General features: G+C 28.1%; 1 protein-coding gene and 1 long non-coding RNA gene across 7 annotated transcripts in view; one reads left to right on the top strand and one right to left on the bottom strand.

The window, feature by feature from the left end:
- The window catches only part of LOC129958367 (uncharacterized), a 484,792-nt gene that overhangs the window by 23,380 nt on the left and 441,155 nt on the right, over positions 1-20,257 (bottom strand). For 5 of the 6 annotated variants that reach the window (XM_056070805.1, XM_056070806.1, XM_056070801.1 and 2 more), the window contains 4 exons: positions 17,468-17,601; positions 15,351-15,564; positions 9,185-9,330; positions 6,282-6,463 (listed from right to left, as the gene is read on the bottom strand). In XM_056070805.1, coding sequence (XP_055926780.1) covers positions 6,282-6,463; positions 9,185-9,330; positions 15,351-15,564; positions 17,468-17,601 — 676 coding nt within the window. Of the gene's footprint in view, positions 1-6,231; positions 6,464-9,184; positions 9,331-15,350; positions 15,565-17,467; positions 17,602-20,257 lie in introns of all 6 variants that reach the window. The other variant, XM_056070802.1, reaches the window with a different exon arrangement.
- LOC129958369 (uncharacterized) overlaps positions 1-20,257 on the top strand; it is a 464,667-nt gene that overhangs the window by 413,908 nt on the left and 30,502 nt on the right. The window lies entirely within an intron of this gene.

Genomic DNA, 20,257 nt, shown 5'->3' with positions numbered 1-20,257 from the left:
ATACAATAATTTTCATGAATTTTCAATAAAATTTACTTATTTTTCCATCGTGTTTGTAGTTGGTTTGGACTAGGACAGTTGCCGATTTTCGATTTATAGAAGACAATCGATTTTCCGATGGTCATTTCTAAAAAAAAATCAATTCATCGATATTATTACGATCATTCTTGGGCCGTGACGAATGGCGAACAAATGTATCAGTGCGAAAAATGAATTTTTGGATGCTTAACAAGCATTTACTCGAAACTTTAATAATTACGACATTTGTATTAATGCCAACTTTTCCATGTTCATTGATTACTTCCTAAAATAATGGTAACAGTTTAGATTTGCTAATTTGTAATTCATTAATAAATTACGTTTAAAAAGTCACAAAAATTATTTAACTCAAAATACATATATAATTTCGGTAACAGATACTTGTCATTATGTGATTTTTAACTCGATTTAAATGTTTATACAATTAATGAAAGTATTTATTTCATCAAAAAATTCACTTAATTAAATTTTAGATTCAAAACAAATGCGCTCAACAAAGTATTCGAATGTTACCTTAACTTTCTATTAAAAATATATTATTTTATTAATGTATATTTCATAATGCGCTTAAAAAATTTAAGCTGTATATTTTGTTGTAAATCACTGTATATCAATTTGAAAGAGAATTCTATATTTTTCAATTATGGTTTTATTGATGCTTTAAAAATTTAGGAAAAATATTAACCCCATGTGACATCAGGGACTACTTATAAATATTTATCATAAGTTACTAAATTACTTTTTAATATTTTTATTGTTAAAATTAATTTTTACTATTTCTGATTATTGCTGTAGATAACTTAGAGGACGAAATTATTATTCTTGCCTCCGAAATTCGAAAATTCTTGTTAAACAAACTTCAAATTAAAATAAAAATTCTTTGATTAAGAAACTAAAATATTATATCTCAAAGATGAGGGCTTATGAACAACTAGATTTTGTTTTGAAGACGGATTTTTCCTTAGAAACTTTATTAAACTGCTCTAATTCCACATTGCTGATACCTATCACATCCTGTATTCAAGATGGAAGAAGGAATGTAATTTTACAAAAGAAACAAAGCTAAATTTAATTTTCGGTTCGCGTTGGTGTTCGAGATTTTAATATTTATTCGTATGAAGCTGAGTATGATCTCAGATTATTTGAAGAAGGAAACGCGACAGTCTTCGAAGTCTCTCATATATTTTACTATAACTGGCGGCGATATAAACTACTTGAAATCAAAGTTCCGACAGTTCTTTGAATAGGCTTCAGGGATTTCTGAACAAGGCTCCAAGATACCGAATCTATTACTTCAATATATAATTGAATTCGATATACATTTGTGAGAAGTTTGCTGTGTAAATAGGAAATAGTGATAATGGAACATGTTTTGTGCTCTTTAAAAGAGAAATATTTAAAGTTTTACTAGAAAAAAAAGATAAGATTGGTATCTGTGTTTTTATCATTAAGATAACATTGTACTGAGTGGCTTCTCTTTCTATATATATACGATGTACTATGTTCTATACTTGTTCTAGCATATGACTTTTACATAAATGATAACATCCATAGAAGAAAGAAAACTTTATGTAAATGCACTTTTTGAGAGCGAGAGTTAAGGACGCAGGACTCTTTAAGGGACGCAGTAATGGATAATAGAATGGAAAACTGCGCTTCTAAAGCTCGAATCGTTCCTTTCGATTCTCAACGTTTCTATTTTGATCGAACTTTCATAGCTTTCGATCGAATCAGCGGTATCTACCGATTCGATTCGGAGACATCTCATTGAAACCGCTTCTGAAAAAGGAAAACATGTTGTTGGAATGATAGAATTCTATTATTCGGATTTATTCCAAATTATATATGAATAGATTTTTTTAAACTTTTCTTCTAATTCATATGGTTTTCTTTTATATACTTTTATATTTTCAACTATACGACCTTAAGATTTTCTGTTTATTTTTAAAGTGTTTCTTTTGAATTTCGTAATATATTTTTATTAATTTATTTCGTAATAATTTTACGATTCGTCATTTGATAACTATCCAAAAAAGGATGGATACAATTTGGGAAATTGACTATGGTATGAGATTTGATGTATTGATAATATATATTTAAGGAATTCATTCATTAAAATATTAAAGACCAACAGTTAGTTACTTCTGAGAAAATAATCCCCAAACTTTCACCATTAATTAAATACTAGTAGGTTGTCGCGCATACAGATGCGAATAAGCCTTTACTTTTCTATCTACGCTACAAGCAATCTTACGTCCTTGGTATTTTCTCTTTGTATTTAAAATTCGTTGTGTTTTGGGAAATCTTTCTTCATATAATACTTTACGTCTTTCTATTATCCAATAAGGTTGTAATGGATGTTGTTTGAATATTGTCACAAGTTATTCAAAAATACACATCTCTATTTGTGTTTAGCGGCTGTTTCTTATGACTATGATTTTGATCCTATATTACAATTTTTACCTATGGAATTAAATGAAATCTTTAAAATACTCTTTGTTATAATGGCTTTAGAAAACAAAACCATGATTTGAAAGTTTTACTGAAGTCAATTCACTCTCACATCATTGTTTATTTGTTCTAGTTAGATAAATGCCCCTTCTTGAAGCAACACTGGAGCTGTTCACGCCAATGTACTCCCACCAATTTAATTTTAGAATTCTTTATACGGATTTTATTTATCTCGTGTAACAAGTCATCTTGCAATTGTAAGACAGATAATACAGGTATTCATTTTATCCTGCATTTTTAAAGTTATGCTATTTGATTTCGTTACCGAATTTTGGAAGTTTTTGCGTAAATTTCGATGAAATATAAAGTTGAATGTAGATATGATATATATAAATTAAAGGCATTAATGACAGATTAAATACTCTGGTTGTTCAAATAAATATACGTGTTTGCCATGCTAAAACTCTTTTTCTTGGAGGCATTTACTGCTAAAAAGAAGGAAACGAAATTTCATATGAAGAATCTAGAAAACACGGAGAGATAAATTCCGCAATAAGTAAAATAAACAAAAAATTATCAGCGTATTGAAAATGCAATCCTAAATGATCAATAATCATTGACTTTTATTACTAAATTTTAGCAGGTTATATTATGGTCACCCTTGCATCTTTATGCCCCGACATTAGCAGCAAAAAATTTTCCGTTTAGTAATGACATATATTTTTTTTTTCAAATGTCGATTTGTAATATAAACATAGGGAAATAAATAACATTGAACCTTTTATTTCTGTTCTCTATATTACTTTCTTGGTTCATTTTTTATCAATTTATCTTATTATTAGTAATGGGTAGAGATATTTCCTGTATTCTGCCTATTATTATTTTTTTTTGCTTTGTTACAAGATCATAAGTAAGTTACTCTTTGAAAGATACTAGTGTGCTTTTTCAAAGTAGAAACTAAACATATTTGAAAGGTTTTTTTAAATCAAGTTTCCTTACAATACCTGGGAAGAGAACAATGTAAAAAGATATCAAATGCTGGTTGTTAGCAATTTTAAAATGCAACAAACAAACTGCCATATGACATTGGATGTAACAATTTTAATTTAATAAAGTTAAAATTTCCCTTCTTAGCATCTATTTTAGCATAGGTCACTTCTAAGTTGAAAAGTCGCCACAGTAAGCATTTATATAGAACGGTAAAAATTCAAATAAATTCATATAGAAATTGCAGGATTTCAATTAAAAGGACGTTTCGCTAATAAAACCCCCAAAGAAAACCGTATTATTTCATTCACTTACCCTAATCAATTTTCTATATATTTTTTAAGTAACTGAAATGAACAGATTTTTAAAAAATTTGCATTGATCCAAAAATTAATGGAAATTGGCGGAAAAAGGAAATAAATTACAGAGATATTTCTGAAAAAATTAATCTGCTTCTTAAGATATATTCACAATCGGAAATGTAAAAAGTTTTGTTAATTAACAAATGCTATAAATCAAACAAAAAATTAATGATACTCATTTTAGGATATCCCCAGGGATTATTTTATTCGTAGGTTTTAAAAATAAAATCATTTAATTGAAAATACTCGGTGTTATGAATTTTTCTTAAAAGCATTAGTATTTTTTATAGTTGTTGATTTTGTCAATCCTTAATTATTCATTTCGGAAATAAAAACAAAATTTTACTCCTTTGCTGCTTTTAATACCGAGTTTTCAAAGCCCATTATTATTTACTTGAAGTCACGCATTCATAACATATTTCTGAATAATGTATCACATTAAAAGTGCATTTGAGTTTCACTTTTCACTCAAATAAATAGGTTTGAATTAAAGGAAAAATTCTTAAGGATAAAAGAAATTAATTCAACTTTAATTTTGATCAAATTAATATTGTTACACGAGGAATTATGTAAAATGAGCTAATATAAAATATAATGATATTCTTCTGGCTAATCCCTTTGACATGCTTTCTTCGTCAGCAATCATTGATCTAATAAGTTACAGAAGGATTAGATATTTTTTTATTGTTATCAGATTTCTTTAGTTATCTGTTAATTATAAAAAAAATTACAAGTATATGGCTGCAACATAATTAGAGTAACCACACTTATTTTAAACCTCTATGTTTAAACTTTTTCTAGAATTATTTTTCAACAGTATGAACTATTTATAAATTTTAACTTGACATTTTAAATTAATCATATTAGTATAAACCATATTGCGATTTGATACTTTCTTGTTCTATCAAGAAGTTAGATTAAAATTTATAAGTAATAATTGCAGTTATGGAAATTTTCTCAGACTTCATTATTTTTTTTATATGACATTATTTTCAACTGTCCGTAATTGTGAAAGGGAATTTCTTTTGACCTGAATTATCTGTGGTGAAGCTCTGCTTCATAGGCCAAACATCTGATAGACAATGTAATTGACGAATAGCATTCGTTGTTATTTTGTAAGATTCTTTCTCAAACTTGCCATAGCAAGTTAGTAATTGGTTAGCTTCAAAAGATTTTATAGAAAAAGGTGCATGCAAATTAGTAATTTGTTAGATTCAAAAGATTTTAGTGGAAAAGGTGCAGAATCAATAGAAGATTGATGATTCAAAATGTTCAGTTGAAATAGTTTACAATTGTATGAATCAACGAAACTTTACTTTGAGTGTTAAAGTCTCACCTTCTGTAGGATTTACCCATTTTCGTGTGAAATGTTATCATTACCATAAATCTGAAATTATACTTTAATTATTTGAAAATGTGTTGCTTACCTTTTGTGGTCCTAATCCCTTAGGGTAATGGTAATGAGTATCTAGAAGTTTCAATAGACAGTGAAAAAATATTTACCTCTTTAGAGTTGACCTCGTCTCTTAAGAATCGATATAAAAGAACAACAATCAGTATTTATAATAAAAACTAAAATTAAAAGACTAATAAAAAAGGTAAAGAAATTTCTGAAAGAAAATACATGTTTTTGCATAAATCGGATCAATTTTCCATAAAATCTCATAATTTTAATGTCTTACCTATTATTAAGTACCTTTTTATAATTTTTTAAATTAATAAAATGAATATTCTTCTGTTTGAATAATCGAAGATCAACATTTTTAAAATCTTTCCCTAATCGTGCAACTGGATTGGTATTATGTTATGTTTCTTTTTTTAAAACATTACGCTTTTGAACGAAAGTATATGTTAAACAAGGACAATGCATAATTTCTTGAGCTTTGAAGAAAAATTTCTGTATCCAGGCAAACATAATGAATCTGATCTATCCCTCTAAGCAGAATAACTGTGGTTTTGAAATATCTGCAGCATCAAAGAGTAACACCCATGCAAAGAGGCCAATTTAAGGATATAACGATAACATCACAGAAGTACAGAATGTTTCAACAACGAGCCATTTATTCTTGATTAAATCACGCCAGAAAATATACGATCTATCTTACGAAAAAATACAAGATATCTCGCTTATTATGATATGAGTGGGGATGCAATGATGTTCTATCAGTTGAATGACTTTTGTATCACAATGAAATTTGAGAAATTGGGAGCATTAAATAAAGTAGCTTAGATAATGTGCTCATCTAAGTTAAAGAGAATGATTATTTAAAATCAGTCTTCATACCTTAAGATCATATACTTCAAATTGCAGGGGAAAGAGTTTTATACGTATTATTTTTACTCGTGAGGGAACTAGAAATTCAGTTCGTATTACATGTGATACTTTTCGTACCTGCGCACCTATTTTCTGCTGTATGGAAACCAGAATTTTGCTGGTTATACCTAAACAGTGTCTTCTCAGCTCTCATGGTTAGCATTCTGTACAGTGTTGTTGTGCATTTGATGCGTAATTCATCGCTTTTGAAATGGTGATGCTCGACTCTCATGCGGAGGCCCAAACTGGAGACTTCAGTGCCATCAGAGTAGCGAATGGTAGGATACTTTATTATATGCTCTTGTTTCGCCTGCAAGAAAAAGAAATCGAATAATAAATATTTGCTATTGAGAGATGCTCTCTAATTTGCGTCTTTTGTTATTTACTTGAAATATTCAATATAACTTAACAATGTCATAGGATACACATGTTTCAAAATAAATCATAATAAACATTAATTGAAAAAATAAAAATTAAAATATATTTAAGTGAGGTATTTTGCATTTTTAATAAATGCTAGATTGGAAACAAATTCCTTAATATGGGGAGCAAATATTACTTTAGAAATAAATAACATATTTTTCCTCTCAAAATGTTTGGCATTGCGGGCGAATAATCAATTCCGTCTACAGTGCATTTTATATTGAACACTTTTTTTTCCCCGAACAAAGGCATGAACATTCATTCTGAGGATGTCAGAAACTCAATTTTTTATAAATGTGTTATCCCTCTATAATTGCTAAGAATCATACTGATAGTAAATGTTCTAATATATTTTGATATTAAAATGGTACATTACAAGTTACTGTAGAATTAAACTCGTATTGAATCTGCAGCTTGAAGAATTGAACAGCAAATGCTAAAAGATCGAAACATGCACAAAACGTGCTTTGTCATGTAGACGCTCATTGCTAGCTATAAAAAAGGAGCGAAGAACCGTTATTTAAATGGCTGATGTTAAGGAACCCCGAATAAAAATATAGCTAAAACAATAAATAAGAAATAAAGGAAGCATTTTTGTATATACAAGAGAAGAAATTTTTTTCATTCGTTCCCTTTTTCAAACTGCTAATACTACTGTTGTGACTTAGTAAGTTAGATAAGTTTAACTAATTAAGCTTTCATCATTTTTTTTTTTTGCTTTAGCCAGGATTTTAAAGAAGTCAATTTATTGCTTTTATGAAATTATTCGAGTTTAAAATTGCGGATAAAAAATCCATTAAAAAAACTTAGTTACTTGAAATATTTATGAAAGGGGAAAAGTCGAATATCAATTTTGCTGAAACTAACGTTATATGTACTGAATTATGCATTTGATAAGATAATTTGGTCGGTACTACTCTGATCAAAAAGTATACAGAACGGTGGTATGAAACAGAAGGTATTCATTCATTGGTCAAAGTTTAATGCTTCTGCTTCAAAGTAATCACTTCCAACTGCAATGCACAGACTTTTGCCAATGTTTTTTTTTTTCAATCATCAAAACATGCCTTAAAGTCGTATTTGTGAAGTCTTTTTAGATTTCATTTCGAATATTATTTTATTGAATCATTTTATTCTAAACGGTGACTAGGGGGAGTCAGTTTCAATCGTGGAAATAAGAAAAATTCACACGGTGTCATATCGGGTGAGTATGAAGTTTGCATTTGTTGAATGTTTGTTAAAAACTCTTGAGAATTAATAGACTGTGTGAAGGCACATTATGGTAATGCAAAACCCATGAATTTTCTCTTCACAGTTCATGCCGTTTCCGATGAAATATTTCGCGGAAACGACACAAAACACTCTTGACAAGAACCAAATGATGTATCTTATTGCCAAATAACCATCATCAATTACTTATTATCCGACCTCATCGATATTTTGATCATAAATCGAAACAGATGGTCTATCAGAGTGCAGATCATCTGCAGCGGATTCTCTACCATCTTTAAACTTATAATATCAGTTAAATATTGTTATTTTTCATGAGAAGTCGTCTTTAGAATCTTTTTGCAATATTTCAAGTGCTTTTACAGCAGAAATTTTATTGCGGAAGCATAATTTATTGAACGTTGTTTGCTCAATATTTGCTATTTTGGAAAATCAGCAGATTGAAAATTCTTATCTCATTAAATGCAAACTTTTGTACAGATCGTAATAGAAATTTCTGATCGTTACAGATATTTATCGAGATTGTCAAAAATGTCCTATACCAGTTTACAGACATCTGCAATATATTTATTTTAAACGAAGCATTCCGGACACTTCTTGATGAATTTTTAGTATTCATGATAAATTTTACCATGCTTAGGGCGTTTTTGATTAATTGTTAGAGTCAAGAAGTATCTATTTTTTTAAGCGGAAAATTACAATTTCTCAATAATATTTATATTCAAATGTAATGATGCTTCTTATATCGTACCAACGTTACCTGTTTGGGGTAGATAATTGCCTCTCTTTATATATATATAATATAGACAACAAATAAAAATCTGAAGCTTCTTCAATCCAGTGGTATATTGGAGCTCTTAACATGTGGACACTTAACCGAAAATACAGACTTTTATATATAATTGGTTGAATTCGTCATTTTGCTGTGTAAGTATTAGTGAGATTAATAATGTTACAGAAAATTATGTATCAACAGTAGCAAAGAGGATCCCATGATGAAGTCTACTTAAAATGTATTCTTCTGAGTGCCCTTTAATTTAAAACAAACATTGTAATGAGATCTACACTAAAATCCTTCGAAATATTCATTAAAATTGTAATCTTAAATGAGTGCATAATATGTATTACAAGATTCGGGTTGGGAAATTTATTTTAGAGAAATGAATAACTATCATCTCAATGGAATCTAAATCTACTCCTTTAAAGAAAAATAATTAAATATTTGATCTTTCATTATCATCTCAATTCAAACTCTTACAGTTCTGTTGCCAGAGTTCCACCATCCTCATGCTATCGCAATAAACCGTTTAATTTCATTTAGTGCTCCTAAATTTATTATTCATTAAATGCACAGTTGAAAGTTTAAGTATGCACTTACTTCCATATCATTAACAAACCACCGAATGTGAACAGGAATGGGAGATTTCGCCGAAGAACAAGTTAAATTCACAAGGTCTCCCACATGGTACCATGGCAAGTTACCATCTATAACTGGACCTTTTTGACCTGGAGCAGAATGGGATACTGAAAAAAAATAAAGAGAGCCTTTGACATTACTAAATAGTGTAATATTAATAAAAACACACTCATAAAACATTAATTCAAAAAGAAAAATACGATTTACGAAATAGATGCATTTATATGTTGAAAATTTTAAATAGTCATTAATTTCCTGAAACTGAGAAACTGAAAGGACATATAAATTCTTAAATTGTTTTTATTAAAAATTCTGAGTTAGATAAAGAAAAGTTTCTTTCCATTCCGTAAATGATGAATGGTTGTGAAATCTATTACATATAGGGATAAAGCATTTACTGCTTATTTCGTAGCACCGTAATCATTTTTTAAATTAATTCATTTTACCTTTAAACTTTTTAATTAACATTTTAAAATTTTATCAGTATTTTCTAAATTCTTTTTAACTAATGAGTTACTCATTATTTACTAAGAAATACTACTTACTCTTAAAAATAATTGAACTTCTTTGTTTCCTCAAACTTGTAAAATTTCCTATTAAATTTAAATCTGGTATAATTATGATACATTAATGCAATGTTCTTTTAATCAAATAGATGCCATAGCTTCTTACTCACTTTTTTTTCTAGTTATTCATTTTTGATTCAGCAGTCGCAATTGATCGAACTTCAAATTTTCTATACTGTTCAAAGAGTGATAAATTTATGGCATTTATTAGAAAAATATTTTACTCATATGGGAAAAAATCTTCAATTCCTTATGCAAAAACTCCGTTTATGATGTAAGTAATAAAAAAACCTTTCATTAAATTTGCTTGTCTTTGAGAATTTTTTAAAATCGGCTTTTATTATTAATTCTACTTTCAAGATATCATTAAATAACTTAGAAAGAAATTACTGTCTGCAACTCTGAATTATGATACAGTCTAGCAGTTATTTTCGTTTGTATAAATTCATAATTTGTATAAATTTTTATACTCAATTATTTTTATAAATATATTTTAATAAAATTTGATAATTTGGTACTTAAAATAATATTTGGACGAATTCTGACTTTCCATAGTGAAAGTTAACATTTTTCATAAATGGAGTTTATATTGTAGCAGTTTTAGAAATTCAGAATTCATGAAATATAACGATGTAAGGAAAGTATTTTTTTTTACATGTAGTGTTATCTTCTCATTTTTTCTCAACAAAAAACTTTTTTTTATTTCCATTCTGTGCAAATGAAATATATTTCTCGGAGAAAAATAAAAACTCTCTTACATGAAATGTTCGACTAACACTTTCCCTATCACTCACGCATTTTCACGTTTAACGCTCATGAAAATTCTTACCCAAGGCTCAAACAGTTTGCAATTTTAACATCCTCTGACTAAGGTGGTGGTGTTGCTAAAGATTTCGTCATTCTAGGCTTTGAAAGACACAAATATTATAAATAAATCCGACAAATATTCGCAATCATGGTTTGATACATTAATATTGCAATTCTATGAATAATGGGTAGATGAGAAATAAGCCTTTTACTACCTTAATGATTTGAATTTCAGGTTTAGGAAAGCAATAAATTGGAGAGATAATCAATTGCTTATTGTATAAGGTATGAAGGTGGATTAATAAAAAAAATGTATATGCATAAAGCAGTGAAAGAAGTAGGTGCAATAGAATGGTCTTTTAAATTATGCTATCATGTTACGGAAGTACTTATCGAAACCTATTGTTTGGCTTTTTCAAAGGAATTAAAAATGTACGATGCATTTGAAACTCAGACGTTTAAGTGGCATATTATGTTTAACGGATGCTTTTGAATTTGTACATCACACTTGTCCCATAATACTGTTATATCGTAATATTTATCATAGACTACTAAAATGGTCCTTTTCTTTGCATTTTAAAAAAGCTTTACTAATTTCAATGTGTTGAAATTTCTATAAAGTCATATGATATCCAGACATGAATTTACGAGTGTATGCAAACTGTTTTAGAAGGTTATTAACGTATATTTAAGTATTAAAAATTCTGAACCTCTGTTGCATAATTAAGCGCGAAATAGAACTGAATATTTCCTTTGTTGTGTCTTTAAAAGTTTTTATTTTCCCTCCTTATAAGTTATGCATACTAAACCACAAAAATGTTCATATTAAAGTTTAGCGAACTGTTCTTCTTCATTAGACACCGCAAAAGTTTTTCTGGGCGTTTTCTTTTCTATTTAAAAGCAATAAAGTTAATAGTGAAAGTGCATTTTTCATATTCCATTTAGAAAATGATTTTTTTCAAACGCGCTGCGTAACATCGTGCGCCTTGTAGAAAGAAAAGGAATAAATTCGTTAGAACATTGTAACAAGATATAACTTGTGCAGGTGCGCTCCTCAAGTGAATGCGATGTCACGTGAATTGAATTTATTATTTACAAAATTGTATACGTTAGTAATTCTTATTCACCAAGTTAAATAATGATTTCATAGTTTAGCAAGGAAATAAATTAACACTTAATTCCTTTATATATACATATATATATAAAGGTAATTGTTACATTTTGATTCGGCAAATAATTCACTGCACGACAGTTTTCGTCGATTCTATTTGAAATTAATTTAATTATATTAAAGATCCTTTTTGAAGTATGAGGAGGACTGATTTGGGACGGACGTCGTAAACTTAAACTATATTCTTCTGGCAAAGATGACACCTGCAGAATCTTTTACTTCATGATTGGGAATACGGTTAACCCACAACGAGAGATTTAGTATATACGAGTCGCAAATCCGCAATGGATATTGGAATAAGGTTCGAAACTTTGAAATATAAATGTACGGCGTTTGTATATCATGTAGCAGATACTTTTATATTGTTGCAATAATACCGATATTATATTGCACATTAAAGGAAAATTTTACCAGTCTGAGCTTCGAAAGATTAGCAGTAATTTCTGGTTTTCACTATTAGAAAGCAAAACATCGTTTTACTATGTCTTCTTGATTTGAAGTGTTGTTTACTATTAAAATCTAAATATTAGGTGTCTTTTGTTTATTTAGATATTTAATGTAGTTATTTTTAATTGAAAACTGTGAAACGACATGTTTTGTTATTGATAGTTTCATTTTTCTATTTTTCTAAGGCAGACACTTCATATTATTTTGAATAGTTATGAGCAAAAAATTGGAAACATAAAAATCAGCTGCTTCGTATATGTCTCACCTTTCAGCAATTCATCGTGGAAAGGTATAACTGAATAAAAAAAAATTTAGATTTAGAAGAAACAAACTTTATAAATAATAAGATCAACTGAACCTTGATAAATTATTCATGTGAATTAAATTCAAAGAAAGTTATTTTCCTTGAAATCAACCTTTATCACTGTAGTCTTATCATCAAGAAACACGAAAGCAAAAAAAAGTCCCTAAATTACATTTAAATTCATATGCAATATTCAACGCCAAAGCAAAGAAAAAAAATCTACAAGGTTAATCAAAAATTGAAACTTTGTTTTACTTTATGCACCCGTTTGAAGGTAATGCTTTTTTTCTCAATTTCTTTTTCGAATCTTTAATCAGGTTAGGTCCATCTTATTTCACGAATACTACATTCAGCATGTATATTTGTAAAAAAAAAAAAAAAAAAAAAAAAAAAGGGATTTTTTTTACATCTTTTCAGTTACTTCCGTCTATGAACAGTTGTAACTGTATGCTTCGCGTATTATAATTCCCTCCGAATTTTAAAGCAAAGAGTGAAACATAGTTCGAAAAAAAACAAACAAAAAAACAACCCGAAAACATAATAATATTCCGCGTCGTATGAAAACTTAAAATTAATGGAAAAATTTCCCTGCCGTAGCATGTGATTAAAATATACTGAATATTTCTGTTAGCCATTAGAAAGCAAATCTCCGCATAAAAATACTTTTTTTCCTACGCTTTCAAAAATGGAAATGCAATGCAGCGGAAAAACGATTTTTTTTCCTCGTGTAACATTTCAATTTTTATTTTCGCTTTTGTGTTTTATATTTTTTGGGGAAAAATAACTGTCACGGTTTAATTCATGAGCAGCTGTGTTTTGAAAGATATCTTTCGAGGATTTTAGTAAAAAGTAACGCATGTAATAAAACGAATTATAAAGGTATCAAAATGAATTTTACGCTAGTGTAAATTTATAGGCTTAAACCTTTGTTCGACCGACGAAGGCTTTAAAGAATATTAAAATGAAATGAATATTAAAGAGGAAATGATATAGAACAGACGGAATGGCGAAACAATACATATTTTTCCTTTATTCTTTCTTCACGAGTCTATTTCATTTGCTTTTTTGATGTAAATTTATCCGACAGTAATGAATTGAGGTGACTGCTTATTTATAAACTTGTCTATAAGCCTAGATGATGAATGTAACAAGTTTCATAATATTTTATTTAAAAAATTTTAAATCAAAATTATTCTTGGTGTCTCAAGATTAATAAAAGTTATTCTTTAACATTTATTATTAAATTACCTAATGATAGCAGACTAATATAGTTTTATTTGATAAATATGATTTCTGCAATATGATGAATATTTTTGTTATATTTGAGAAATATGGTTTGTGTTCAGCGTTTTCCAGTAAAAGATAATTTAGCATTTTTTTAAATAAAAATTTGCTGGTAAATGTGTAAGAAGTTATTACTGAAATTACCTTCTGATAATAAGACAATGTAACTGTATCCGACGCTGAAGAATTGAGTAATTTGTTCAATTATATACACAAAAGTTTTGGCAACGTAAATATCAGGTTCAGTAAACATTGCGCGACCAATGTGTGAAAGATTCGAAAGATTTTGCTTATAATATAGAAAGTTTATAGTTATTTCTAGAAACATGTACAAAGATTCAAATATTACTTGTGATTCTAATCCATGATGGACTAGAAGTGAGATATTTTTCACAGTAATGCCAAAATTGTTTATTTTTCTCAACTATCTAAGTAACAAATAATTAACGGAGATTATTTAATTAGTTTTTGTGATGTCAAAGAAGATATATATTTTTATGATTTGTAGTAACTAACTTTATGAATCTCTCTCTATTGGCGCCCTCTTATCTTTCGTTATTTTAAATAAGTTTTATTTAATTTTCTTAAAAGATGAATTTTTCCAAAAATATGCACAATTAGAATGTTATAATTAAACAAGTATTCTTATTTCTGATATTGAAATATTTTTTTTTCGTAACACCATAACTATTATAACATGGCATGTTTATATTCTTTCCATTTCGTTCTTTCATTTTCTTGGTTCTTCATATTGTCATCACTAAAATACTTGAATATTTCGGATATATCACACACTGAAATCACGAGACATAATAAAAAATATCAAGGAATAACTTACTCAAAAATGGGATTCCAAAATACCAACAACCATTATTGCAACACCAATATAATACCACTTTCTGATGCCAAAATCCGACACTACTGTGGCATCGTATATTGATTTGGGGCTTCGTGGCTATTTTAAATCTATTCCTTCATGAGTAAAAAAAATCACCCCATATCAGAACTTTAAGTGTCTTTCACTGATACAAATGGAATAACAGAAAACTTCCGATTGCTAAAGCGGAGGAATGAATGTAAAGTAAAAATAATTAAGAATTTTGATTTCTTCTTGACTAAAACTATTATATTGCATTTGTAAATAATCAGGGAAATCACAGCAATATATCTATTACTGTGTTTGTGCTTTTATTACAGAGTTCCAAAAAACAAAAAAACAAAAAAACAAGGTTTTTGTAATAATAAATTGACGGTCTTATTTTAAATATAATCAAGCTTATTACTGAAATGTTGCATAAATTATTATTTTCCATTTAAAGCTGAAGTATTAAGAAAGGAAGACGAACGTTGGTAAGTATTTCCTCTGTTAACTATCGGCGTATATATCCTCGGATGACGTCAGAGGATTTTAGCGTCGAACGGTGAGGCAGTCTCGGTTGCCAGATGTGGGTTTCCATCATGTAAATCGACTCTTGAAGTAACCTAACGCATTTATTTCAATTTCTCCAGCAAGAGCTGCGGAGAAACAAAAGAAATCAATTCACTCACCGTGATAAGGATTAATGGAAGAGCCGCGGTCTCCAATCACCAATTCTTCACTGGTGCTTGAGTACACCTGGGGTATTGAGCTCATGCATACGATCTTGATTTCTCCTCGGTAAAAATGACTGTGGTCAATCTTAAACTCCAAGTCAATGCGGGTGGTTTGCAGCCCATTTGGGTGTCGCATAGCTGGGTAACGACTTTCAGAAGTGGGAGAGTACTATAAAAAGATATAAAAATTCTGAATTCTATTCCGAAATATTTGTTAACAATTACATATAGTTTTTACTGTGCAAACTTCAATTTTAGTACTATTTAAAATCAAATTATGTTATGGAATTTGTTTACCAACATTTAGATTTCTTTAATTCTGTGTTTGGTTTCAATATTATTTAAAGAGCAAATGAATTCAGAAAATTATTTACTCACATTTTACAAATCAATTTATATATATGATACAAATTATTATATTTAATATAATATATTTTAAAATCAATTTGCAAATTGTCTAAAGTTTTTTTTTTTTTTTTTTTTTTGCAGATAAATCTTTATTTTAAGCCAGTCAAAATTTTAAAATGTATTTTTAAGCATTAAAATTGTTTTCACTGCTTAGTTGGGGTTTGAATTTAGATAGCTTGCAGCATAGCAAAACTTTGTTTTGATGCTTTCAAAAAATTTGTATTCTAAATATACTCAAAAGCATATTAAAACTCATTGGTATGTTTAAAACAATTTATATGCTATTTTGAATCAACCTATGTAATAAATCCGTTCATAATATTTTTTTTAAAGTTTACTGTGATGCGTAGTAGCTTGTGATGAAATTTAATGCATTTTTAAGAATTTATCGGCATACTAATATCAGTTTTGTTTCTATTATATAATTCGGTTTTTAAAAGCTTATATTTTTGAAAATACACTTCACTTTTTGATATTTGATGAGAGCCTAAATATGCTTGATACGAATTCTTTGATTTAATGTATCTTACTAGCTTCAAAATTAAAATTAAAAAAAAGAGTCACTTAGCCATTTTAAGAATGCTTAAATGTGTCAGTGAACAAAATTCATCAACATACTGAATTCAACATCTTTTTAAAAAAGTAATTCTTTGAATTTTGTTCAATAATTGTTTTATTTTAAAAACGATTATAGGAAACTCACCGTGAAAGAGTTTAATATAACAACTTCATTGTAAAAAATATCCAAATCCCATGAACACAAAATTAGCTGAAGTAAGTAGCTTAAGTTTTATGCACAGGTTTGCTTCCTATGAGTTTTTGATAATATAGCTAAAAAATTAACTAATGTATCAAAGTTTATCGTTACATCTATATTATATATAAATTATAAATCAGTATTAAAAAGGAAATAGATGTATTCGCATGTTTTTTTTTTATTTTCTTCCGCCTTTTCATATTTTTTAAGCATTGTTTTTTTATTTCTTTTATCTTCGGTTTACACTTTATCATTTTTCTTGTTATATTATTACTTGTTTTTTTTATTTTTTTACTTCTGTATTCCGTACTATTTTGTCCATTATGTATAATGTTATACAATATAATAAAAAAATACTTCATATTATGCACATAATTGACCGAAAACGTATTCTAATTCATAAGACTCAAAAACATCTGTTTTTGAATCTTATGAATTGCTCAGTCATTCTAAAAAAACTATTCTGTTCTATTTTGAAAAGAATTCTGTTTTCTTTGCTCAGATATTAAATAAAATCTAAATTCCATAAAACGTTTGCATTCCATAAAACGTTTTGATGAAACTATCAAATTGGTGCATAAAAATAAAGATAAAACATCTCCTACCCAACTAAAAGCAATATGAAATTATGAAGTCGAGTTCAGATTTTATTGAAAATTGAACGAAGATCCCGCAGGTCATTAAAAAATGTTCTTTCCGACGTCTCCTCTGTGGTAATATGTAATGCTAACAATTAGTTAGAGTAATTTTAATAAACTTCCTTTGGAAAAATTCTATCATTGAAGATCCTATCTTATTTTTAATCATGTTCTTAACCACATTCATATATTTAATTATATTATGATTTATTTAAATGTAATTGCTATTTATTATTCTGTATAAGGTTTCGATAAATGAATTGACTTACTTCCTTATCATTTATGAACCATTTCATGTGAGCTGTAGGCTTTGAGGGCCCTGAAGTGCAGGATATATTTACTACATCGTCAATCTGATAGGGTGGATCTATACCTTCTATCACAGGGCCGTTTGTTGGTAACACTGCAATAAAAAAAGAAGTAATATTTATATATATATAATAATTTATTCATGTTTATTCATTTCTTTTTCAGAACTTTTAGGTTTAAACTTAAAAGTCAATTTTAATTTGGCTTTTGAATGGTGCGATTTTCTGATTTTTTCTCCTCACACCTCACATAGTTTAACTTATATAACCTTAACTATCTAATGTTGAATTATTATATCAAGTCAGAATCAAACGCTTTAGAAAGTTCTTTTCAATTATGTTTCAGGAACGTTCCTGTCGGGAATGTATAATCAAGTTTCTGTTCATGGTTGGACAAAGAATAAAAGGAAGGAATGAATAAGAAATTGTAAAAACCGCACACTAATACTGCCCCAAAAGACAAGCATGAAACAAGAATTTATATTCTTATATATTGCATGTAGACGTATACTTTCAATTCCAATAGATTCAGAAAAAGTACTAGGTTCATGTCAAAGATTTATTTCTTTTTCTTAATTATTGTTCTCTAATTCTACGCAAGACACTTGCGGCCTTACCTAAGGCCCACAATTTTATCCCGGGGGAGATGAGCGAGTGTGAGAAAGTTTCTGGGAAACCATTCCCTTTGTCTTTTATGCATACAGAACCCACGAACGCCGGCAGAGTCGCTGGTATAGAGGCTAGTATAATATAAATTTTTCTTGGAAACATTTTAGATATGTAAAAAAAACATCGTTTCAGCCTTTTTCAAATCGTTATAATTACTATTTGAAATAAAAACAATTGTAAAAGATTTTTTAAAATATATATTTCTTCATCATATCAAAAACTGTTTAGAGCACAAATTTCGTTTGGAAAAAATACATAGTCGTAAAATAATATCATTTCTTTATTTATGCATGACGTTTTCTATCCACTTGTATATTTCAAAACATTTTTAGTTCGATACAATTAATTTATTTTTAATAAAATAAACGTAATTCAATAGGCTAGATTAGAATCAGCTTCTTTTCTAAATTTCATAAATGATCAAAATTGGATTCACTTTAAATTATCTTATGCATAATCACTTATTATGCATAAACACAACTTACTCCTCTAAATTTAAGCACGAAAATCATCAGAAATGCTACTTAAATATAACCATCATAAGAACATCCAACTATGGGCAAGTAATTTTTTATATCTATTCCAAAATGGAATTGAAAGTGGATGGATTGTATGTTTACAGTTAAATGTTTTCACATCTGTTTAGGTTAAGCTAACTATAATGCTCTTAATAATCTCGGTACATAAATAACGTTAAATCAATAATGATTAATTTCTCATTTGTGAACTATTCTGCTTTATTTTGTTTATAAAAATCAAATATTACTAGATTAAACTTTATGGTGATAAGTATCAGTTTACGATTAATTTATCTTCAGATACGATTAAAAAATTTGACAGATACTTTTCAAAGTACGTTATTCATTAATATTAATTTAATCAAAAGTAAAGCTAAAGTGCATACTAAGTTTTATTCATCAGGTGATAAAGATTGCTTTCATTTTTCATCCAGTGATTATCAAATGAAAAAATAAACTTACAAGTAATTTCACATCCTTAATGCCACCTTCACTCTTTATTTGAATTCATTCTCACGTAATTATGCATCTAATGTCGACCGAAAAATTATATTTTGAATAATTTAAACGAAACAGCATTTGCTTTGAGAGCAAATTAAAAGTATTTCAGAAACAATCTGAAATTTAAATTAACTGTCCGTTTGTTTTATTCCTTTTAAATGTCTTGGGTTGTAAAATTAAAACCATAATAATGATATTTAAGATTTCAGATAGATGGTAAAAACTGTCAGATGTTTTTCTTAACCAAGGAAAAAAATTGTGGAGAGTCGAAAACTGACAGTAAATTGACAATGTTTTTAAATCTTAATTTAATATGATATTCAGAAATTGTCTAAAGAATTCCTTTGGAGGATATTCAAATGAAATGTATCGCAGATTGAAAAATAGTATTTCGCTAGATGTTGTATGGTTCCCTCGAGAATATAAATATGTGAAAGTAGTCATACTTTCAAAAAACAATTAGTCAGAAAATATTTAATTGAAGTTCTATATTACGGAAACTTGATAAATTAGGACATCTATATAACGACAGTATAAATTAGAAAATAATTGACACTTTTCAACCTTATAATATCTTGAAACTATTATTTATTGGTAAACAAACCTTTTTTTAAATGGCTTTCAAAATGTCATCTTCTTGATACAATGATATATCATTTATAACAAAACATATAAGGCGTCTATTTCTGTTACTTTAGAATTTATTGTTAGCTATGTTCGTTTTGTAACGTTTTCTTTATTTTGAATATTTTCAAATATGCAAGTTTTGGTAAATTATATCATAAAATTCAGTTCAAAATATATACCAAATTTTTTCGAATGTAAATTATTTTGAAGATAGTGTTAAAACCTTGGACTGGAATCGATTGGCACTATGTTCCAGTCGTACGAATAAGAAAGCTTCACATGCCATCTAACATCCAATTATCTTACGCTTTTTCACTTGAAGGATGCATTATGGATTCAAAAATTATATTGACGCGGGGATGATGTTATTATATTGATTCATTTGATGTATATAAAGTGAAAATGAAAATCGACTCTATACTGTACTGTAATAGAT

This window comes from Argiope bruennichi, chromosome X1, assembly GCF_947563725.1.
Source record: "Argiope bruennichi chromosome X1, qqArgBrue1.1, whole genome shotgun sequence".
In the NCBI taxonomy this organism is placed as follows: domain Eukaryota; kingdom Metazoa; phylum Arthropoda; class Arachnida; order Araneae; family Araneidae; genus Argiope; species Argiope bruennichi.
Note: the sequence above shows the minus strand (reverse complement) of the source record. Positions and strands in the feature narration are given on the sequence as shown.